The sequence below is a fragment of the Mirounga leonina genome, unplaced genomic scaffold, assembly GCF_011800145.1.
Source record: "Mirounga leonina isolate KUSES-001 unplaced genomic scaffold, KU_Mleo_1.0 Mir_375, whole genome shotgun sequence".
Lineage (NCBI taxonomy): Eukaryota > Metazoa > Chordata > Mammalia > Carnivora > Phocidae > Mirounga > Mirounga leonina.
Window position 1 is genome coordinate 1,795,641 of NW_023270717.1, and position 24,039 is coordinate 1,819,679.

Here is a 24,039-nt window from a genome sequence, read left to right on the forward strand (position 1 = left end):
CACCCTGCCCTCGGCTCATCAGGCTCTGGTGGCGAGCTCGGCTGGGCCCTTCTCTGCCATCAGTCAGGTGACACTCTGGCATGAGCCGTGGCCGCTGGGACCCTGCCAGACATCCTGAATAATTAAAAGAGCCCACTGTTCCCCCTCAGCTCCTTCCTTCCACCACGCACAGCCCCCAAGCACAAGGAAGGCGAGGCCCTGACCTTTCCGCCCCGCCTCGAGCTCCTGGAGCACGGCCCTGTCCTGTGTCCTGAGTGGCCTTCTCGTCCCTCCCTGCTGACCTGCTCACCTTCACACCCACCCAGGTGAGTTGTCCACCCGCCCCTGGGCACCCACACACAGATCCACAGGTGCACTCGCACCTGCCAGGGTGGGGCCGAGCGCTCCAGGCACCTGTCTGCACATGCTGTGCGGCCTCCAGCCCTGGGTCGGGCACTTCCCTTCCCCCACAGCGAGTGCCACCACCTCGGCCTCCCGCGCCGCCCATCGCCGTCACGACTGTCACCAGGCTGATCTCTCCCCGCGTCCACTCCTGCAGCTGCAGATTTACTGTCTGGGGGCAGGGAGAGACTTTCTAGAAGGCCGCCAGCCAGCATCTGGGCTCCCAGCGCGCAGCAATCAGTCCCTGCCCTGCAGGCCTACGGAGCCTGATCACAGAGACCTGCCCCTCCTCCCTCCACCGCCCAGCCTCCCTGGAAGCCGGTGCCAGCCTGGGGAGCACGGGGAGGGGGAGCTGAGTCCAGGGGGCCCCAGAGTGACCAGGGCTGCCACTCCATCCGCGCACAGAGCCCCAGAACCGGCAGGGTGTGGGGGGACAGGCACACTCCCCATCACCCCGATATCCCATGATCAAAGCCTCTCCCAAGATCAAAATAAAATTATGTCATCTAGAATCTCCCTGGCTTTGATTTTTTTTCTCATCACGCAGTTTAATTGAGTTCGAAATCTCCAATAACATCAAAGACAGGGGGAGAGCTCCGTGTTCATTAAAGCAGGGCCTGCTCTGGGAGACGCGGACACCGCTGGTGGTCCCGGCCCTCAGCAGAGCCCCACCGCACGCGGCCAGAGAGGGACGCCGCCCCACAGGGGAGACAAAAGCAGCTGAGGCCTCACACAGCACGGACAGGGTGGTCGCAGGGAGGGAAGGCGGGCAGGGTAAGGGGCACCCATGCCCCACCCAGCTCAGCGCCTCCTCCGTCCAGGCCCCCTGTGGTGCCTGCAACAGTGCCTGAGTCTGTCTGCCGTCCTGAGCGGGGTCCCCGCCAGGGACAGGGATGCGACCCGCGGGGCCAGCTTCCCCGTGCCCTCCTCCCTTGCACTCAGCCTGGAAGCGGCCAGTAGGGCTGCGTGCATGCTTCTCCCTCCACAGGTCCCTGGAGACCCGGGGCGGGGCGGACACGGTGGTTGGGGGCACCCCTCCACTGGCCCACAGCCCAGGCGGGGACCGAGGCCATGGTGCCGAGCACAGGTGTGCAGCTGTGCTGGGCGTGTGTGTGTGTGGACAAGGGTACGCACTGGAGGCAAGGGCCGCTGTGTCCCTCCTCTACACCCAGGAAGAATGGGGGACCCTTGGCACGGCTCTCGGACTCGGCCCACAACTGCACCTGCAACCCAGCAGCCAGCAAGTTCCCTGGATGCGCTGCCTGGTGACGCCCACCTGCTCCTGACAACCACGGCCCCCGCCATGGCTGCCGGTGTCACCTCCTCCAGGAAGCCCTCCCTGGATGCCGCAGCCCGAGTCTGCACTCGTGTTTCCTGCTTCCTCCACCCCCCACGCCGATCAGCTCCAGAGCAGGGCGCCCTCCTGCTCTTTCCCAGAGGCGACCAAGCAGTCAGCCACCTCAGAAGGGGCCCTGCCTCCATCAGCCTGGGCAGAGCGTGGGGTGGCAGGATCCCACTGCTCTGCAACGAGGCGCGGCTGCGACGTCCCTGAGCCGAGACGCTGGCCCAGGGTGGAGGTGGCCTGTGGACGTGTGTGGACATCAGTGCAGACCCCCGCCCCTTGCCCAATTAATGCCGTGCGCGTCCCTGCTAACGGGCCCAGTCAGAGCACGCGGGTTCCCACCCCACGCCAGGGCCCCTCAGCGCTGGGCTTCCTGGAGAGCGTTTCCTCAAAGATCTGTCTTCTCGCACATGCTGATCGTTCTCAGAGGCTGATTAAAATGTATAGGATGAGGGAAGTCACGTTATTAGCACAGCTCTGGTTTACAGCTTTCAGAGCATGACTCTGACACTTGTTACGTCTATTTTTGACTATTTTGGGTTTCTTTGAGGTGACTGTAAATGGAATTGTTTTCTTAGGATCATTTTCAGACTGTTCACCACCACTGCAGAGAAATTCGATTTTTGTATATTGATCTTGTATCCTGCAACCTTGCTGAAATCCTTTCTTATTTCCAAGCATGTGTGTGGACTTCCTAAGATTTTATTTACGAAAGATCACATCTCCTGTGAATTGACAACTTTACTTCTCCCCCTCCAGTCAGCCTTTTACTTATTTCTCCCGCCCAGCTGCCCAGGCGACAGCCTCCAGGACGGTGCCGAAGAGAAGTGATGAGCACACGTCTTGCTCCTGAAATCGGGGCCAAAGCATCCAGTCTCCCTCCACGGAGGACCACGTCGCGTGCGGGCATTTCCTACATGCTCTTTGTTATGGTGAAAAGCTCCCTTTTTCCTAGTTTGTTGAGTGTTGTTACCACAGTACGCTGTCGGATGTCGTTAAATGGGTTTCCTGCAGCTACTGAGAGGATCACGGGGGTTTTGTTCTTGCTTCTGTGGGTACGGCATCCCATACGGGCTTCCAGATGCGGAACCAACCTCACACCCCACGGTGAGTCCCACTTGCTAGGGACTGTAGCCCTCCCAGTGTGCCCGTGGGTTCTGTGGGTCAGCGCCACGTTGGGGACTTCTGCCTCGACACCCAGGAGGCCTACAGTCCTCCCAATGTCTCTGCCTGATGCTTTTGGTGTGAGGGGGACGCTTGCCTCACAGAGCAAGTCAGAAGCGTGTCCTCTTGCATCTGTGTTTCTGGAAGACTTTGAGAAGGATTGGCACTAATTCCTTACAATTTTCCTGAGTCCGTGTGTGTTTCTGGGAACGTGCCCGCTTCATCTAAGTTACGTGACGTGTGGGCACACAGTTGTTCACGGTGTTTCTCTTAACCCTTCATGCTTCTGTGAAGTGGGCGGTCCTCTCCTGTATTCCCGAGTGATCGCAGTCCTCTCTCTTCCTCTCTCTCTCTCTCTCTCATCAGTGGAGCTAAAGGTTTGCTAATTTTGCTTACCTCAAAGAATTCTGGTCTAGCTGGTTTTCCTTATCGCTTCTATTCCCCGTTCTAGGTATTTCCATTCTAGTCTTTATTACGGTCTGCCTTCTACCGGATTTGAGTTTAGCTTGCTCTTCTTTTTCTACTGTTCCAAAATGGGTATCTTTGTTTTGTTTTTTCTTTAAGATTTTACTTTTTTTGGGGGGGGGACAAAGGGAGAGGGAGAGAGAGTCTCAAGCAGACTCCCCGCTGAGCACAGAGCCTGACGCAGGGCTCGATCTCACAACTGGAAGATCATGACCTGAGCCAAAACCAAGGGTCGGACGCCCAACCGACTGTGCCCTCCAGGCACCCCTGGATATCTTTGGCTTTAATTTACTCAGGTATACTAACGTGACTTAATTTTTAATACTGACTATATGTAACAGCTCACGAGACCCCGAACACTGAACACACTCTCCCGTTACCGCAAGCCTGCCCCAGCACCCCACGGGGGCAGTTCTGGTGGACCCCACAACACGAGCAACACCGTGGGGGGAGGGAGGGCGTCCTCCCGTGGTGAAGGAGGCCTGGTAGGGCTGCCTCTCGGCTCACACCTTCTGCGGCCCCTCCACCCCCAGCTCACAGAGCCTCGGTGGTCTGCCGGAGGCCCCACGGCCGCCCAGCTACGCACACACACGTTTCTAACTATACTGAAATCCTTACAACCGGTTTTCTGGGTTTGGAAACACGTAAAAGCTTTCCCCCCAAAGCCCGGAGGCCTGCTGTCCACTCTGTATCCCACCCGCCCCTTCAGAGGCTATGTCCTCACGGTGGATGGGGCTGGGGCTCCAGACAGGGCCGGACGTGGATGTGGGGCGCCCTCTCTCTCATTCAGGCCTGCAGCTGGAGGCCCCCGGAGTCTCGGGCGCAGCCCAGGGAGCAGCCGCGGGGGGGTGTGGCCACCTCCCCGGATGCAGGGCTCAGCCGCCCCGAGAAGCCTTCCCGAGCTGCCAGGCTGCACCTGGGCCCATCAGGTCCCTGCTGCCCTGTGACACCCCCTCCTCCTATCTATGCCTCTGTCTCTGCACCCCACCCTCAGCGCTCCCCCCATGGCTTCAGGGAGACACGGGTGCTCCCAGCTGGGCCCGGCTTCTCACCCCTCCTGGAAGCACACAGCGGCTGCTGGAACAGGACTTGTTCACACAGCCCGGGTCACAGCCGGAGTCACAGCCCGGGTCACAGCCTGGGGTCACAGCCCAGGGTCACAGCCCGGGGTCACAGCCCGGAGTCACAGCTTGGGTCACAGCCTGGGTCACAGCCTGGGGTCACAGCATGAGTCACAGCTTGGGGTCACAGCCTGGGTCACATCCTGGGGTCACAGCCCGGGTCACAGCCTGGGTCATATCCTGGTTCACGGCCTGGGTCACAGCGTGGGGGTCACAGCGTGGGGTCACAGACTGGGTCACAGCCCGGGGTCACAGTGTGGGGGTCACAGCCCGGGTCACATCCTGGGGTCACAGCCTGGGTCACAGCGTGGGGTCACATCCTGGGGTCACAGGGTGGGGTCATAGCCTGAGATCACAGCCCAGGTCACAGCCTGGGGTCACAGCCTGGGTCACAGCCTGGGGTCACAGTGTGGGGTCACAGCCTGACGTCACAGCCCGGGGTCCAGCCTGGGGTCCAGCCTGGGGTCACAGTGTGGGGTCATAGCGTGGGTCACAGTTGGCTGGGTGTGTTCACACCACTTTGCTCAGCTGCCCCCAGCGCACTCTCTCCCCTCCCATCAGGGCCTGGAAAAGCCTGGAAACTGCCCCCCCGCACCCCCCAGCCAGGCTGCCATCTGGTGACACACACAGCCTCTGGTGTGAGTGCTGGCACCTTCTCTCTCCGTCACCCAGGCCCCGGTGTTCCTGCGGCTCTGCAGTGGGGGACCCCAGCAGAGTCTGGGATAGGAGAAGAGCCCCCCGCGGCAACAGGCTGATCTTCTGATCTCTTTCCATAAACATCAAGTGGCCACACGGCCAGCCACTGTGTAGTCGTCCAGGTAAAGGCAGCAGGTTCTGGAAAATGACTGGTTCTCTCCCTTGCAGTAATACTGGACTCACGAAGCAATGGGCCGGCAGTAAGAGGCCAGTACCCCTGTGGGTGCAGCCAGTGGGGGCCAGGGCCCCAGTTCGTTCCTGATCCCGGACCCCGCCCGTGCGCCCGGCAGGCTGGGGCCGGCAGCGGCCACATGCACCCCCTCTCCCCGGCAGGGCTGCCGCAGGGGCCCGAGGTGCTTACCATCCCTGGGCTGGGCCTTTCTGCACACAGCCCCCATCTTCCTCCCTAAAGAAGGACAGAAGATGGGGGGACCTGCCGAGCGCCCACCTGTCTACACCCTGCCTCCCTTCCCAGATCAGAGCCCTGCTGGCCCCCCAGCCTCCCACCTGATGGAGAAACAAGGTACCAGCCCCACCTCCCAGGTCCAGACCTCCGGCTCCATGCAGTCTTCATAATGGGGAGCTGCCCTCCTCCTCTGGGCCCCACAACCTACATCCTGGGCACCACCAGCCAGCTCCAGTGCCCCCTCATCCTGGGAACACCCCATGCCCTCCACCAGCATCCAAATGGCCTCAGGGTGCTTCCCCTTGGCTTTTTTTCTGAGCCCCCAGGCCTCCCTCCCCCTACTCAGCCAAAGAGCTCCCCAAGTGGGCCTGGACACCCCCACCGCCCGCATCCGGAGAGGCCGGTGCTGAATGGAGGCATATCCAGTGTAACCCAGGGTCTGCTGAATCTAACAAAAATAGACGTCTACTTGAGTGCCTGCTGAAGGCTTGTTTTCCAGTGATTTATTTTCACCGTGTCTCACAAACGTCAGCCCTTCTCCACCAAGAGCCTGAGAAACGGCGGTCTACGCTAGCCTCTCCCGGCCGACCGTCTCCAGCCACAGGACGGCCCCCGTCCTACCCCTCTGTCCTCACCACCAAGGTGGATGGGGCAGCGCTGGCCCCGAGCCTCCCGCCGGCCCCGCCAATCCACCTTTGTCCTGGGAGGCTGAGAGCACCCCTGCACCGTGACTCACACACCCGACAACTCACCCACTTGGAGTGCGTCGCCCGTAGTCCTTCGTGTGGTGTTCGGGGCTGTGCCCCCACCGGCAGGTGAGAGCACGCTCACCACCTGGAAACAGCCCGGTGCTTGCTGCCTATCGCTCCCCGTCCCGCCTGCCCGCCAGCGTCCCCGCAACCACTCATCTGCTTTCGTGCCCTACAGATTTGCCTGTTCCGGACACTCGGGTCAACGGACTCACACCGTGTCTGTCCTTTCGTGTCCGGCAGCTTTGATTCAGGGTCCCTCCACGTTGTAGCGTGGGTCGCTCCTTTTTATGGTTCAATCGTGTTCCGTTACACGGACACGGTGCTCGGTCACTCATCCACTGACGGACATTTGGGGCGTTTCCGCTCTTGGTCCAGCAGGTTTACGGGGCTGAGAACATCCGTGTGCAAGGGTTTGTGTGGACACACATTTTACATCCGTGTGCAAGGGTTTGTGGGGACACACATTTTCCCTGCTCTTCGGTGAGCACCTGGGGTTCCACGAGGGATGGAACGGCCCGGCCATGTTATGTGCAAATCCTCTCTCCCCTCTTGTGGGCTGTCTTTCCACCTTCCCAATGGTGTCCTCCGAAGCACGTCCCGAGCGCCGGGAGCACGTGGAGAATCAGGACCCTCATGCGCCGCGGGTGGGAAAGCAGAATTGTGCAGCTGCTTTGGGAACCGGTCCGGCTCCATGTCGCGCTGTCACGTGGCCGGGCCATTCCATCCCTCATGGAACCCTTATCCATTCTTCTCTCTCTCGTTGCTCGTGCTTTTAGTGTCAGATCTAAGAATCCTTCGCCAACGCAGGTCGTGAAGATTCACCCTGTTTTCTTCTACGACTTCTATAGTTTCCGTCTCTGATTCATATCCCGTGAGCTTCCGTCCACGGCGGGAGAAGGGGTCCAGCTCTGCTGCAGTGCACATGGCTTCCAGTGGTCCCAGCACCTCTGTCAACCGTCAGCTGATGGAATGCGTGTGGGTTTATCTCTGGACCTTCACCTCCCCCCGACAGAGGACCCCATGCTCTGCAGCACCCATCTGCACACAAGCCCCCCAACGTCTGCCCTGCTCTGTGTGTCATCGGCAGGGCACCCAGGCTGTGCCTGGGACGCGGGTCTCACCCACTGCTGGCAAGAACGTACGGGGGATGCTGGTTCCCTAAGTCGGGTAAAGCAGGTAGGGGTTTAGAAAAGGCGTCTGCGCGTTGTACCTCACGTGCAGAGTCGACGACGTCCCGTTTGTGGATGAAGATGGGGGCTCAGCCCGCCAGCGCATGGGGGACTGCAGATGAGACCCTCCACTCCGCCCCGGGACTCCTGGCACCCCAGGCTCCCCTGGAAAGGAGGGGCACATTGCAAGTTCTGAACTTCCCGTGAGGGCACATGACGTGCTGTATTCCCCACTCAGGAATAAAGGGCAAGGCCACCCCTGGAAGACAGGTGGGCTTCTCGGCCAGGGGGGCCCAGCAAGGATGTCGGAGAGCCTGGCTGGCCGGGCACTGACGGGACTGGTCACTTCCTCGGAGCCTCTCCAGACAGAGTGCCAACCCCGGTCACCCTCCCGCTCCTCGGCCCTCACCACAGGCCTGCGTGGAGCTCAGACATGGCCCCCCACCCCAGGCTCCCAGGGACACGCACCTCTCCTCTCCCCCCATGGCTGGGGGCCGGGCACCACCTCCTTTCTTTGCTTTGATTCCTTTCAAGAGTTTCATGAGAAGCCAGCTGATGGGAGGAAGAGCCTCCCCGTACAAAGACAGAGGCTGCTTCCCTGAGAAGGACCACAGGGTCGGTGGCTTCCTGCTGTGTGCCGGCCAGGGCTGCGGTGTGGGGCCAGCGCCTCGGTCCTCACGACAGCCCCACGGAGGCCCCGGGCCTGCACGTTCCTGCCCACAGGGCGAGGGGAGCTCGAGGCTTCACGGAGCCGTCACTGCGAGTGGAGGCAGCTTGGCCCGGTGCGCCCGGACAGCACTGACTGCGGTGTCCACGACAGGGACAGCCCCGGAGGCAAGCTGGAGGGCCCGTGTTTGTGTTGAGGACGCACGGCCTTGCAGAGAGGACTGCGGTTTGTTTCAGAGCCTCCTGTCCCACACAGGTCTAGCGGGTCACAGCACTGCCAAATACAGGCTGGGGAGACATCCACCCAGAAACACCTGGGGTTCAAAGACACAGCCAGGAGTTGTCCCCTCCTTTCAGGAAAGGAAGCTTCCCCAGCGAGCTCCTCTTCATCCCTCAATACCCTGCTCAAATGCTCCCTTGCAGATGTAGCTTCACCAGTGCCCTGGACAGGAAGAGACAGCCGTGCTCTGGGGTCCCACAGCCCCTGCCCCACAATCTGGGCCCCAACCCCGCAGCAGAGTCAATCCCCCTGGAGCACACACTGTATCTGAGTGAATGAGGGAATGAATGAATTAGCAAGTCAATTACTAAGTGAACAAACGTGCGCAGACGCAGGTATGTGCCACGCGTCCAAGCTCCCCTGTTGAGCAAACAGTAGGGTCAGCCTAAACCGTCCCAGTTCAAACTCAGCTCACACAGATTCCAACCAACCCAATAAGGCTCAAGGCGTCTCTTTCGCGGCCACCACCACACGTGAGGAAACTTATTATGCACACAGAGCAGGAAAATAGAAAAGCAAAAATTAAATTAGGCGGCAGCCGGGAAAATGCCCACCATGCAGAACACGAGCCAACTAATTTGTCTGGCGTCCCCTGGAAGCAGCCAGGTTTTAATCTGGGTCCCTGGGACCCTGTTTCCGAGGCGCAGGAAGGCTCGCAGGAGAGGGGCAAGAATGTGGTTTCAGATGAGCAGACCCAAATTCAATTAGTTTTCAGTTCTGACCCCAACTCTCCCCGCAGGCTCGCAGGACTGAGAGAGGCGGGGGCGCTGCTGTGAGCGTCTGCCTGGACCCCGCGCCCCTCGCCCGGCCCGGGGCAGAATCAGTCGGCCTCAGCAGGGAGGTGTGCTCGCCTCACAGGCGGCCTGTTCCAGTTTGGGGAGCCGGACAGGGCGGGACGCGCGGGGAGGAATGCAGCTCGCTGGGAGCTAGGAAGGCCGGCCCGAGCTCCCCCGGAATCAGGCTCGGCAGCACGGAGGCCCCGAATCCACAGCCAGCAGCCACACCCCTGCGGGCTCAGTCACACACCTCCTCCCAGATGCCCACGGAGAGACGTTTCTAATAAGGACAGACGACCATTCTTAAAACAAAGCCGGTCTCCATGAGGAGCGCCAGATCCTCAAGACACTCCCGCCAGCCTCGGCCTCTGCTTCCCCACAGAGCCCTTCAGGGCGTGGGGGCCAGAAGGCAGCCGACGCTGGGCCTGGGGGGGCGGTCAGCCGGAAGCCTGTGGGGCCTCCAGGGTACTCTGGGTACCGCAGGACCCCCTCAGCCAGGTGGAGCCGCCAGCTCAGCCCCAAAGGTGCCCCGGGCATCTGGACGGGGTGTGGCTGCGCCGGGCCTGCTCCTTCCTCCCCTGCCCTGCCAGAGGCCCAGAGGGGCCCGAGCTCCAGAGCAGACTCACTGCCCCTCCACGATCCCAGAGAGTCCTAGGACAGGCTCATCGGTGATGCTGGGGCACGGGGACCCCAAGCCGATCAGCCAATCAGTCTCCATCCCCCAAGGTGACCTTGTGGCTCTACTCTTCCCTTCCCTGGGGGCCTTTCTGACTTTGGGGGCCACCCTGGGGCCCGCCTGGCCTGTTAGAAACCTGCCCCCGGTGACGCTAGGGTCTTCACTCCCAAAGCGGCCCCACCACCGGAGCAAGTGAATTTCCAAGCTCATGTGCTCTGAGCCCTGAAGGTGTCCCAGCCCCTGCTCGGCACCAGCTGTCATTCCTCAGGTGACCTTCCCGAGGGCTGTGTGTGTCTCAGGGTCATAGGTCAGCAGGAAGTGGGCTCCCAAGCAAAGGCAGCTGAACCCGGGAGGCGCCCAGAGCCCCATGCAGAGGCTGCTGGGGCGCGAAGGGCACGGCTGACCGCTGGGACCCGGCGGTCTTATCAGGCTGCGACCACACCTCCTGCAGGCCCCAAGGAACCAAGGCCTCAGCACAGCCCTGCATGGGGCCCCCCACCCCAGGGAGCCCACAGCTGCTGTCGGCCTGGCCACGGGAGCCCCGCAAGGCCGCCTGCTCTGGTCACAGGGCTCTGGGCAGGGCCCCGCCTGCCTCCGGCGCTCCCAGCCCGCGGGGAGGCCCCGCTGTGCACCGAGGGAGGCCCGGTCTCACGCTGGACGGCCCACAGCAGCCCCCTCGACCAGTGCACGCGCCCCGTGCGTTGAGGGCTTCCCTGTACTTTTCCAAGAACGTCTGTGATTCTGTTTCAAAGACAATCCCCAAAGGTACCGCCTCAGACGAGGCGCCTTTCTGAGCTCCTTCCGCAAGGACGGCGCATCTCGGCAGTCGGACAGCCTGACCTCGGTGGCCGTGGGGACGCCGTCACCACCTCCCTCCCGCCCGAGGGGGATGGGGCCGGCCCGCGGGTGCCTGTCGCCTGCCAGACCTGAAGCAGGAGGAGCCCACCTCCTGCACGCAGCCTCAGCGAGAAGCCACAGGGGACGGACGCCACCGCGTCCTGAGCCACAGCCCATCCGGCGGACGGCATGGCCCGGGATCCGCTCCCTCTGCCCACGGCGGCACCAAGGGGCCAGGAAGTCCCGCAGGCCGCCCGGGACCCCGGCTCCCCGCCACCCACAGCCCTGCGGACACCACGCTGCAGACAAGCCAACGCTGCCCGGGGAGCAGTCACCCCATGGGGACTGTCCAGCCCCAGGCCTGACCCGGAGAACAGGAGGCCTCTGCAGACGTCCCGGGCTGGGGGAGGGGTGGGGTGGGCTGTGTCGGGCGGCACCTCGCCGCCCCTGCCTTCGAGGGGGTCCCTGGCCGTGGGCTCTTACCGTCCACGCAGGCGGGCCGGGCTCTCGTGGTGCCTGCGATCTGCCCCTTCCTGCAGGCGCAGCGAGCCGTCTGCCGGGCAATCGTCCTCCGAGGCTGGCTGCTGTCCCGGTCCAGGGTCACAATCTCACACGTGCCGGCAGCCAGCTGACCTGCAAGAGAGGCACAGGAATGAGCTGAGTCTGTGAGGCTGGGGGACGAGCCGCCCAGCCCCCCCGGCCTCGGAGGCGCCCTGCTGGCCGCGGGGAGGCAGGCCGCCACCCCAGAGCGCCCGTCTCGGACACCTTCAAGGACGTCGTCGGAAACACGCCCAGGGAGCGAGCGCCGGGTCGGGCCTGCGGCCTCCACTGGACACGGCCCCACGGTGGCACGCGAGGCCCTGCCGGGACGGGCAGGAAATTAAACGTGGCCCCATCTTCCACGCCCGGAAATGAAAGGCCGCGTGACGCTGCCGGGCGTCTGATGGGAGGAACCAGACTGCGCGCAGTACGGTGATCCAAACCCACGCTTGGCTCCGGAGTCTCTGCGCCCACCTGGCCCGAGGGCGGTGGACGTGAGGACCCTCCCCCGGGTCTGTTAACGGCGGTGAGGGAGAAACTCCCTGTTGGCACAGGGCTGGCTGAGAGCGGCAGGGACGCGGCTGTCACCCTCCACGCCGGGCCGTCCGTGGCCGCCCCTCCCCCACACAGGCTGGTGCACACACACATGCACACTTAGCACGTGAGATGCACACGCAAGCTCCCGGATGTGCCCCTCTCTCCTGCTTTCCCCTGTGGACACGGCCCCAGCTCCCCAGAGTTCGTGGGCACAGGACTGGGGACAGCAGGGTGCTGTGGCCTTGGTCTGTCTCTGGGCCAGCGCGGCACGCAGAGAAGGGACACGCTGACTTTGCAGGGGACAAGTCAACCAGTGAAGTGGCCTCCCCCTCCTCCTCCCGTCTCCTAAATCACAGCGGGGGCGCCTGTCTGGCCGAGGGCCCATGCGGCCCACATCCCAGCAGACGCAGAACCCCGCCTTCCATAGGACATCCCTCTGCCTGGAGTACCAGCGTGGGCTCCGCTAAGTGCCGAAAGCTGACTCGGACGATAAAGACGGTGTCAGCTCTGGACGGAGGACGGACCAGACGAAATCCGGCCACCTCGCCCCGTGGGAGACGGGAGGTCGTCCCTCACTCCGCCGAGCAGCACCGGTCCATCCCCGGCCGGGTCACCGGCTGCCCCCTGGCCACGCAGCCATGGCCTCTCCCTGCGTGCTCACTCCGGAGAACCACCGGAGGTCCCACTCACTCACAGCCTCGTGCGTCCATTCCCTCGGCAGGTAGTAAGCACCTACTGCATGCTGTCTGTGATGTTGGACCCTGGGACGCAGATGCGAGCGAAGCAGATGGCACGGTGCCCCGAGGGGCTCCCCACAACTGAGAGCACAACCTCATACAGATGCCCAGATGCAGGGGTCCCAGCCTGCCTGTCCATCACGTGGGGGCCAGCAGGGAGACGGGACAGTGCAGGGGGGGTGGGCTGCCCCTCAGAACAAGGGAATAACGAGGAAATGACGCCCAGCCACAGGGCCCAAGGGGCAGGTGGGGAGGGGGCCACTCCCTCCTTGCTGAGGGCGAACAGGCAGCACCCTGGGGCTCCCGGGTGGCATTTCTCAGTCCTGGGGTCCTTCCTCATCCACACTACTGCTGTCACTGCAGGGCTCTCCCCCAGGCAGGCCCCTGGGTCCTCCAGGCAGCTCACCGCACAAGACCACCCTGCTTTTCTCTCACCTGTGTCACCTGGAGGTCTCCAGCCCAGCCAGGAGCTGCGTCCAAAGCAGGGGTCACCCAAGTCGGCAGGACGAAGCATGAGGACTAGCCACCCACTCCGGCCAGCTAGGAGCTGCCCAGGCCACCCTCGACCCCTGGGGGTGCTGCGTCTGGGTGAGAGCCAAGAGTCACGGGGGCATCGGCGGTGGGCACCAGGCACGCCCAGCCCTGGGCTCCGCATGGGCTGTGTGCAGTGACCAGAGCCTACCGCGGATCACAGGGGGTTTGCTGGGGGCACGGCACAGGAGCCCAGTGGGGGTCTCCTGGGCACCCCCCCAGATGCTGGGACCCCTCCCCGTGTGGAGCAAAACCCGTCCACGGGCTGTGCCCCAGCGCCACCTCCCTGGAAGGCTTCGGCTGCACGCTTGGACTTCGGTCAGCTAATTACACGAAAAATTACATACTGTACAGAGAATGAAGTAAAAATAAACAGGGTAAGTAGACAAATGCAACAAAAGGAAAAATGTTGGGATGGACAGAACAGTCCTCTGTGACAACAGTGGATAAAGCCTCGAAGATGTGATCACGGGGAGCCACGCACCTGAGCTGGTCCGTAGGCCACGATAAAGACGCTGGGACTCACAGGCCGTCCGACGCTGTGATTTGCAGCTGGGAGGCCTCTGTCCCAGCCGCTCTTTTAAGCTCTGCCGGTGGACATGGGGCTGTTCCTCACTGCCGCCCAGCCTGACTCCAGACCCCTCCGGCTACGTCAGTGGGCAGCAGAGGCCCGTCTCCTACTTTCCTGGACACCGTGAGCCCCGGTTGCTAATTAAGCAGCCACCCAGCCACGCGACTCCCCACCGAAGGCCAGTATTTCGGCACCAGCCCCCGAGCCGTGAGAGATGCCTGCCTGGGCACACTGAGGCTCCTGAGCCTAGATCCCCATGTACGGGGATGGCTGGGCGGGGCCACAGCGCAGGGACTGGCAGGCTCTGCACGACCTAGAGCACCCCTCACCCAGGCAGGGTGTAACCAGGAGCCGTCAGCCTGGCACCATCACCCCAGGGGCCGCAATGCTGGGCCGCGCCCTACAGAGCAGGGGTGCTGGGGTTTGGAATGACAAGGCCGCCAAGGGCCCCCCACATGCTCTGCATGTGCATCCACACTGAGATGAGACCCAGAGCAGGTGCCTGGGAGGGCAGGTCAGCATCCTGGGGTGGCCGTGGGAGGAATCACAGACACTGCGTTCTCCCACCTTGGGAGCGTCCCCCACTGTGGCGCTTACTGAGCTAAACAGCTCGGGTTGCTAAGGGAGCCTTGTCTGGGCGGGCATGTAGGTGTGCGGGGGGCTCTGCAGGACCAGGCTGTGGACAGACACGCTCACGCCCGCGGCCTGCCTCAGGGCCCTGCTGGTGGTCGAGCCAGCCCCGGCTGTCCCCTGGAGCCCGGGACTGCAACGGTCAGGGACGAATCAACAGGGCTGGGGATGGGTCTGGGAGCCACCGGCCAGGACATCAGGAGCCCTGCAGGCGGTTCCGTCAGATCAGGGCCCCGGAGGGCGTGCCAGCAGGGAGAGGACCAGGACTGAGGCCGTGCCCGGAAGCCGTGTCCCAGCTCCACACCGGCGGCCACGGCCACCGCGGAACCCCGGGCCTCTGCTGCACAGGCCGTGGGCTGGAGTCCAGCCGGGCACTGCACCTGCCCCCAGGGGAAGCGGCCAGGGACGCCCACCTCGGCCCCACAGGGAAGAGCCCGGGGTCGGCCCCCCTCGCTGCGATGGTCTGCTGAGGCGCCGGCTCTGGGCTGGCCTGGTGTCGGTGCTGCCACAAGACCCCAGCAACTCCCTGCAAGCTGAGCACCCTTACTCCCCTCTCCCTGCAGACTTCACAGAAACTGCTCCCGAGGTTTCATCACCCTTCTAGGGCCATGATTTGGGGCCCCGGGACTCAGCGGAGGGACGGCGCAGGACACACCTGTGGATCAGGACTCGCAGGTGTGTGCTCGGCCCCTGGGGGCCTCCTCGGTGTCCAGGGCCCCGGGCCAGTGTGGACGGGAGCCCCCACCCCTGGAGCTGGAGTCCACATGAGCACGTCCCGGCCTGTCAACGCTCACGTGCGCCCCGAGGCAGCCCAGGCTGGGGGCAGGACACCGGCCCCCCAAGAGTTCCAACACGGTCCCCAAGGGAGGCCCGCCACCGCCCAGACCCAAGCGCAGTCCCTGGAAGGACCATGAGCCCTAAAAACAAGCTGTGCCAAGCTCTTTCTCAGGCTCACCGCGCCATTCTACATAAAATCGTTTCAATTGAGATTTATGGTCCAAGGCCTTGCAACCCACTGGTCCAGGGACTGGAGCCCCTTCCTTCTGTGAGAGTCCAGAATCCCAGGCCCCGAGGTCCAGCCTGACCTGGTCCCACTGCTCCTGCAGGGAGTCTGCCAGGGGCAGCCGCTCCAATGACAGTGACCCACCGTGGGGAGCCCCAGGGGGGAGCAAAGCTCTCCATTGGCCAGGGGGAGACAGGGGCCCTCGCTCCTCAGGAGGGGCTTGCTGGCCTGCAGAGGGCTTCAGACGCTGTCCTTAAGCTGTCCCCAGCCCTTGGAGGGCCACCAGCCAGGGACTGGAGCCGGAGACTCGGGTCAGGAGCAGAGCGGCCAGCACCCAATCCCACCTCCTGGCATTCCATGCCGCTGCCTCGCCCCACGCTGGCATCCTGAACATCACGGACACGGGGGATGCAGCCACCACACTCTGAGCTCGACGCTGACACTCCTGGAGTCGGCCCTGGGCTGGCCCCCACGGGGCTGGATCCCGGCCACGGGGCGAAGCCTCCCTTGGGACAGGCCGCAGACAGACAGAAACACAAGGACCAGTGGGGACAGGAAAGACTCTGCGGTCCCGGGGACCCGGCGGAACCTGCGCGGGGCGACATGGGGCTCAAGGCCAAGACCCGAAGATGCTAGGCGCCCCCGATCTGTGAGGCGACCTCCAGGGTCTGTATCAAGTAAGGGCGCGCAGACGCCAACGAGCGGCACATCACGGCGGGTCACGGGGACAAACCAGCGAGTGTGGAGCACCCAGCCCCTCAGGGTCGTGCTCGCTGGCACTGCCCACCAGGGTGCGAGTTTCAACACGGGCCACAGGTGCCCATGAACCATGTTCCCAGGATGCTGACAGGTCTGCAGCCGCCACCGCAGCGGGCACCCTGGTCCGGCGTCCCTGGGGCTCACGCCCCCAAATCCGCGAATCTGTGCTTGGCTCCAAGCGCGAGTCGACGAGAAAACATTAGCAAAACCACGAGGAGATGTGATTAAAGAAACCCCCGGTGGTGGAGGGTAGCACGCCCCCCGGCGCCCGACTGCGGACCGTGCACATGGCCTGGGGGGCAGGTGGGGGCCGAGCTCGCCCTCCACCCACACTTCAGGGGCGCAGAGGCTTCGTCACACGTCACAGGGGCACTAAAGGCAGTGCTCAGGGAGGGCAAGGCCGCGCTGCGGTAAAGGAGGTGGAGGGGCTCTGCTGTCCCAGCTCTGACTCGCAGCCGCGGTCGGGATCGCTAATGGTGCTGTTTTCCTCGGGACGAGACCCACAGCAGGACGGCCTGAGGCCAGGGGACAGGGGTTCAAGGCGGCAGCGGGAGGGAGGCCTGGCAGGAGCTGCTCCGTGTCCGGGGTCTGGGAGACACGCAGGTGCACGCACGCCCCGCACACGTCCGCGGGCCCCGCCTCGCCCAGCACGGCCCCTTAGAGCCCCTGCCTCCGTCACCGGGAAGGGCCGTCGAGGCAGGTGGAAGACAGAAGGTGCGGGACGGGGACCGCCCAAATGTGCTGGGAACTCTGCAAACGGATCCTCAGGACAACGACCTTTCCTCCGCCCCCCAGCAGCCCACGACACGCCCCTCTCACCCAACACGGACACAAGGACCCCCAAGTGGACAACTGGCTTGACTCACAACACGGGCGGGCTGGCCACACGGATGCCACGGCGTCCTCTCCTGCCTCCCGTGGAGGACTGTGCGGATGGCCGCTCGGCCACAGCTGCAGCCTGAGCCCACGCTGGTGCTGTCCCCAAACCGCGGACTCTGGCAGGCGCGCCGGGGGTGCGGACCCACCGGGCAGGACACAGCAGAGGACAGAGCCCTGGGCGCCCCTGCCCCACACCTGCCTCTCCCATTACAGAAGAGACGCGCTCCCGATTCACACCGTGAAGGACCCGGAGGGACCCACACAGAGCAAGCGACGTGCGGTTTTATCCCGATCACAGAGACAGTCGGTAAGAGGATTAAAATATACAGAAAAACCTACACAATCCGACAGAGCATTACAGCCTCAGGATCTGAGCTACAGGAGGCCCCTGTACCCGGGGGTGTCCCCACATGAGACCTGCCTGCACGGGGGGAACATGCTCCCGCCCCCCACAGCGTGGGAAGGCCCGCGGTGGGTCACCTGCCCACATCCCTCCGCCGCCTCCCTCAGGGGGACTGGTCACCGGCTGGCCTCACGGGAGGATGGGGAGGGCGGTACAGGGGACGTCACGTGACCCCTGCCACGGTGCACGTGGTAACTGTCCTCTTCCAGTCCTCGTCCTTGCTGTCCGTCGCCCACCGCGCCTGGCCCACGACTTCACGTGGGGCCGGGTCCTCCCCGCGGCTTCGGGCACCCACTGGGGTCCTGGGGTGTGTCCCCCGCAGCGAAGAGGGCTCTTGCACACTGAGATCCCTGGCCTCAGATTCTCTATCGCAGGTCGACCCGGTGGAGCCAGTTAAGTGCATGAGGCAGACAACCAAGCACAGCCCCTCGGCTCAGGGATGGCCTGCGCGACGGGCAGGAGGGGAGACCAAGAGAGGGAGGGAAATCGGGATTTACAGAAGCGCCTCCTCCAGCCAACCAGTTCTGAGTGGCAGACGGCGTGCGGTGCCCCTGACCCGGGCCGAGGCCAGCGCGTGCGGACGGCGTGGCTGGCCCCCATGGTGCATGTGCACAAATGACAGAATGACTGTCCCCACAGGAACCAGGGGCTCCGGGGACCCAGAGCAGGCCCAGCCGGCCCACGGGCCCCTCAGCGCCTGCGCGGCCCCTGGGGAGCGCTGTGAGAGCAGGTGTGGGCCACAGACCACTGCCCCCGTCCCCACACGGCGTGAGCTCAAGGCCGAGACGCAGACCCCCGTGCACGCCCACTGCGGTGTAGACTCACACGTGGAACACAGATGTTCACACACACGCGTGTACACAGGGCTCCCCCCCAGTGGACGTCAATGCTCCCTCCCACTCAGCAGCTGGGAAGCAAGTCCGTCCCCTCTGTCCACAGAGCCACTGTCCACCCCACCTGCCCGGCCAGCCCGAGAGGCTCCCGTGACCACCATCGGCTGCGCGCTGCCGTCCTCCGAGAGGACAGCTCCCCCGTCTCTGCAAAGGGGTGGGGGGTGCGGCCTCCGGCAGGGAAGCCTCCAGCACGGCCTGCGCTCCCGGAGATGCCCCCGAATCGGCCCAGAGGGGAGTCAGAGGGCCCTCAACCCCGCCTGGCCCTTGGGTCCCCACCGCTGAATTCCCAGCTGGCCCCGGGCTCAGCGAGCCCAGAAGAGGGAGGGGAAGCAGGAATGTGCGTGACCCCGAAGGCCAGGTTCCAGCGGGTTCCCAGGACCTGGGGGCGGCCTGGCGGGCGTGTGCCGGCGCCTTCCTGGTTCTAGCGCAGTGTCCACGGTCCACAGTGATCCTTCCCTGGCTTTACCTTACAGGCAAGCTCAAGGGCAGGGGCCTGAGCTTGGGATAAAGGCGGCAGGACGCATCTGCGTGGGTGGGTGGTCCTGAAGCTGCTCACAACCGGACGGCTACTTCCTTCCCCCATCCCGAAGGGAGCCCTCGGCTCACCCTGCTCTGCAATACAGCCCCGAGTCCCCTGGCCGTCCCCACTAACACAGCTCCCAAGTACAACTACGGCTTTTTCCAGCAAAGTCAACCATCTCACAAAAACCTCCCAGACCGGGCCGACCTTGTCCCAGCCTGCTCCTGCCCTGCTGCCCTTTCTCTCCCACGGCCATCCTCCCACCCGAGCCACGTCCCCTGCCCAGCCCAGAAGCCGGGTGGGCCGTGCCAAGAGGGGCAGACGGCAGCCCCACCCACGGCGGGGCCGGCTTACCGCCGAGACAAAGATCCCCCCAGCCCGCTGCCTGGCCTGTCCCTCAGCCACCTGTGAGCTTGGAAACATGGGAGGTTCCATCCCCGGGGGCAGGTGGGCTGGGCCAGGAGGGAAGGACGAGCCCCCTCCCTGCATACCAGCTCCGAGTGGAGCCTCAGCTCGAAGGCGCCAGTGCCCGCAGGCCTTCCAGGTGCTGCTCAGGCCAGGCAATCTGCGCGCTGGGCTCTGGAATCTGGGGAGGAGCAGGTGCAGGGGCCATCATAAAGAGCGGGGGGATAATAGCTGTGATTACCGCAACGAGGCAGGTTTTCAGGGCCTCCAGAGCCGAGATCAAAGCCTGTGTAGGTAAGTTCCCTCAGCTGGCTCCACAGCGAGCCTTAAATCCCGAAACCCGCCACGCCACCCTGTCCCCGGCCTGGGGCTCACGGGGCCGCACCGAGACTGGCGGGCAGTCCTGCACCTGCAGACACGGGTGGGGCCAGCCAGGCCAGGCCACAGTGTCGGAGCGAGCAGAAACCACCTTGTGTGGTCTGGGGCCTGCCCGTTGTCACCAGAAGCCGTCGATCCTGCCGGGGACAGGGCGGTACCCAGAGACGGTCGCTGGTCCAGGAGACAAGGGATTTCGGAGCCAGCTGCCACCTGGGCTGGGCTGACGGCCTTAAGAGGGAAATGCGGGAACCTGCCAGGGGCCCTGATGCACCCTTCACAGCCAACACCTGGGAAGACAGCCGCCTGCTACGGAGAAGCAGCTGTTTCTAGAAGGTTCATGACCCCCAACCTAAGGAGGGGAGGGTCCTGGAAAGGGAAAACGCGGGCAGAGTGGTGTGGGTCTGGGCTCTATGCTGGAGAAGGCTGGGAAGGGGGAGCCATCTCCCCGTACGACCTCGGGGCCCTCCCGCTGCCCAGCATCGCCTGCCTCCCCTGGTTGCTCCCTCACTTGCTTCACCTGCCGGAAAGCACCTGCTCACGCTTCAGATCCAGACTTGCTCCTCCCCACTCATGCCCACGGCCCCCCGTCTGAAGGACGTTCGCTGGGGGGAGCCAGGTGACCCCGCCTGTCACCTGCTCTTGCCCTTGCTGGGAGAAGGCAGAGGGGGCAGCAAGAATGCTGAGGGCCACGCAGCGCTCGGCCCCCGATGTCAGCAGGCTGGGCTCAGCTCCTCAAGCTCTGAGTTCCACAGCTCAGCCCAGTAGGCTCTGCAAATCGTGTAAAGGAGGGATGACTGCAGGGCTCAGGATCAAACCTGGCCATGGGGGGTTCCCTCTGCCTCAGCCCGCACCCTCCCCGGTTCCCTGACCTGTCTGCTCATCAGCACAGAGCCAGGCAGAGTCTCGCCCCTTCACCCAATGCTCTGGCTCAGGAATGCCACAGCTCGGGGTCTGGGGGCCTTCAGACCCACATGGGGTCACTGGCGTTCACCGTGGGCCTGAAGACCGGCGCCCCACCCTCCAGAGCCAACGCAGGCCTCCAGGGACCCCCTCGGACTTCATCCCTGCCAGGGACATCCTCCCTGAGGCCGTGTGCTCTCCGCACTGACGACAGGCAGTGGCCACTAGCACGAAGCCAGGACAGAGCTCCCAGCAGCGGGTGCCCAGGCCCCTGTGACCGGGAGCGCTCGCCCAGCACGAGGGTCAGGGCTCCAGAGCATGAATGACTCAGGCCACAGCCGCCCACAGAGCTCGGGGGAACCCCACCTGCCCGCCCCGCGTCACAGCCCGGGCAGCAGGTGGCAGCCTCGGTCTCCCCATCTGTAAAATGAGCCGGTGGGACAAGCCCACATCCTTCCCTCTCTGGACTGGGCCACCACCATGGAGACAAGAGGCTGTGTGGAGGGGGAAGCGGATGGTGGAAGGAAAGCCCCCACTGCGGCGAGCCGGTGGGTGGGGGGCGGCGGGCGAGAAGGCGGGCTGAGGGCACACAGGGTAGCTGCAGACAAGCCTCATGCGGACACGGAGCCCAGCCCGAGGGAGGCCCACATCCCAGACCCTGGAGCCTGTGACTCGGGGGCCTTCCCCACAGAAGGTGGGTGTCACCTGCAGGGCACAGATGTGAACAAGCTCGGGACCTCGTGTGTGGATCATCTGGTGGCCCGGGTCACCTCGGAGTCCCTGCAAGAGGGAGACACGGGGAGATCTAACCACAGCGAGAAGACCGGGTGACGACGCGGGACACAGAGGCCGGAAGGACAGATGCCCTCGGAGACGGAGCAAGGGCCACACGCTGAACAGTTCGGGGAAGACGAGGAGCAGGTTCTCCCGGGCAGCTCCGGGGTGGCACGGACCTGCCCACGCTCGGACTGTGGTGCAGTGAGCCCCCTTGTTGGATGTGAGACCTACCCAACTGTGAGGGAACAGGTTTGCGTGGTTTGAAACCATGAGGTCCACGGGGGTCTCCGACTCGGCCACGGCAAACACGCCCAGGGCGTGTGGTCACCACGAGGGCACGGGCCTGACCTGCAGGGGCTGCCGGACACGGGCCACCGGGGGCCACGCCGAGTGGGATCCTGGCTGGTCCCTGCAACCCCCTCAGCTCCTGCAAGGCAAAACGTGTGTCTGCATCTCAGAGAGGACTCAGGCTCAGGTTCCCCCAGCCACCCAGGGCTGGGGGTGTGGCCGAGAGCCTGCGTTCCCACCTGGGAGCATCAGCCACCACCCAGGCTCCTCTGTTGTCCCTGGAGACTTCATTATAGACTCTAAACCCTGTGACATGCCAGGCACTTCAGAAAACCCTGAAGGGGTGAGACTTTAAGCAGAAAGGGGCTCAGCTCAGGCCAAAGGGACGGTGACCCAGCTCTCTGCTCCGGAGCCCAAACTCTCTGCTGTGTCAGGACCTCGGCCCGGAGAGGCCTCTCAGGACTCGGTAATGGAGCTGTAGGGGGCCCTGACCTAAAATGCTCGACGAGGACACGGACCGAGAGCGGCACATCGGGGCTGGCGGCAGCCCCTGCCACGAGAGCCTCACGTTGCCTGTCCCCCATCCCCAGCCTGGCTGGCACAAAGGCCAGGACACCAGAGGTCATCAGGGGCTCCGCAGCTGGTCCCCAGAACTTGTCCAGGGCAGCTGGGCTCGCCCTGCCCTTTGGGAACGGCCGAGGCTCCCAGAGCCCCTGATTCGACCTCTGACCTGGCCCAGCAGGTACTCCCTGGGTGGCGGAGGGCCACGGAAGGGGGACTGGGCACAGACCCTCCCCAGAATGTTCCTGAAGGACAGCTCATGACTCCAGGTTGCATTCCAGAGGCTGTCCCCGCCTCTCTGACCCCACGTCTCCCACCCCAGGAACAAGCACCTGGCCGGCCTGCCCCAGCTGGCGGCCCCAGGCGCCGAATTACATCAAGGGAGCATGGTTTCGGGGCTCCCTCCGGCGGGTCCTCCTTGGGCCTGGCTGCTGGTGTCGGGCAGAAACACAGAAGGAGCCCAGAGTCCAGGCCCAGCGGACGGCATTTCTGCTTCCTTCCTTCCCCAGCGCTGGATTCATCCGGCAGTGGTTCAGGGCCCGGGCTCTCTGGATGGCCCCAAGGCCCTGCCCCTCTGCTAATATGCAGGCATTTTACGGGACACAGTAAGGGAGGCGTGGACGCTTTTACTGTTCTCCTTGGGACAGCGAACGTTGCCCTGAGACGTCCATTATCGAGCACCTCACCGCTGTCCAGCTGGCTCCCAGTCAATTATCCCCGGTAATGTGCCTACTAATGAGGCGTCGCCCTTCCTGGCAGGTCCGCACCGCGGCCCCAGGGCCCGTCCCGGGCGGGGCTGGAACGGGCTGGCACAACATCGTAAACACTGGCTAATTACGCCGCAGTTTATGACTTCGCAAAGGTCAATAAAGGCATGCCGGCGTCGCTCTCCAGAGCGGAGCACCCGGGGGCCGGCTGGGGACTGCAGCAGAGCCCGGGCCAGCCTTCAAGCAGACGCACCAGGAAAATAGGGCAGGTCCTCAGCGACAGGCTCCGGCGGCCCCCCTTCTCCGCCAGAGCCTGCAGCCCTCCAGGACGCCCGGTGCCGGTCAAAGCCACGGCCTGGACGCGGCACGGAGCCAGGAGGGAGGACAGCCCTCCCTCAGCTAGAAAGAGCCCAGCCCTGTTCCATGAGCTGAGCCCCTCTTAGAGCCTCTGGGCATTGCTGTGTTAGCTCCTCCTGGCTCCTGCTCTCACCCTCCCCACCACCTACTCCCAGGCAAGAGGCCCTCCGCCCAGGTGGGTCTGGCTTCTCCTGGCCCAGCTGCCTCCGTGGCAGACAGGATGAGCTCGGGATCCCCCGGCCCCTGGATCCCAGAGGAGCCACCGGGGTCACGGTGGGGGAGTCCTGGACGAGGGGGCTCCGTGTCCACCTGTGGAGCATGGAGGTCACGGCCATTACCCTGGGGACACTCCCAGCCCGTGACCCGTCCTCACTCCTAGTACCCAGTGTTGTTGGCAGCCGCCCCCTTGATGACCAGAAATGCCCCTGCAGGGCGGACAGGCCAGGCTCCCTGGGCCACGGGGTCTCCCACACAGCTGTCTGCCCTCGGCTGCAGGGGGCTGTGAGCCAGGCCCTATCCTGGGGGCACTGTGGACGGACAGTCAAGCAGCTCGTTCTCGGGGCCAGGTTGTCCTCCGCCGCTCGGGGTGTTCAGGCTGTGAAGACCACACGTCTGCAGAGCTTGCCGGATGCCTGCCCCCGGGGCCAGCACCTCCCCTGGCTGAGAACCGGCCAAACCCTGACACCAGGACCTGAAAACCATTTCCGGCTTCAGTCTGAAATGGCTTCATTTGTCTTTCAGATCATTTCTGTGTCCTGTGGACACGGAGATGAAATGGATTCACCGCAAACAGCAGCAGCAAAGCCAGGGCCTGGGGGTCCTGGGCGGGGGGCCGGAGAGGGCAGGGCAGGGTGCAGAGGGACCAGGCCCCTAGCTGGGAGGGGGCTGAAGGGGGTGGGACCCAAGCTGGGAGGGGACAGGAGGGGGAGGGG

General features: G+C 64.1%; 1 protein-coding gene across 1 annotated transcript in view; it reads right to left on the reverse strand.

Annotated features, from left to right (window-relative positions):
* TAFA5 (TAFA chemokine like family member 5) overlaps window positions 1-24,039 on the reverse strand; it is a 119,308-nt gene that overhangs the window by 61,206 nt on the left and 34,063 nt on the right. Inside the window, exon 2 of the mRNA XM_034985953.1 lies at window positions 11,215-11,364. Coding sequence (XP_034841844.1) covers window positions 11,215-11,364 — 150 coding nt within the window. The remainder of the gene's footprint in view (window positions 1-11,214; window positions 11,365-24,039) is intronic.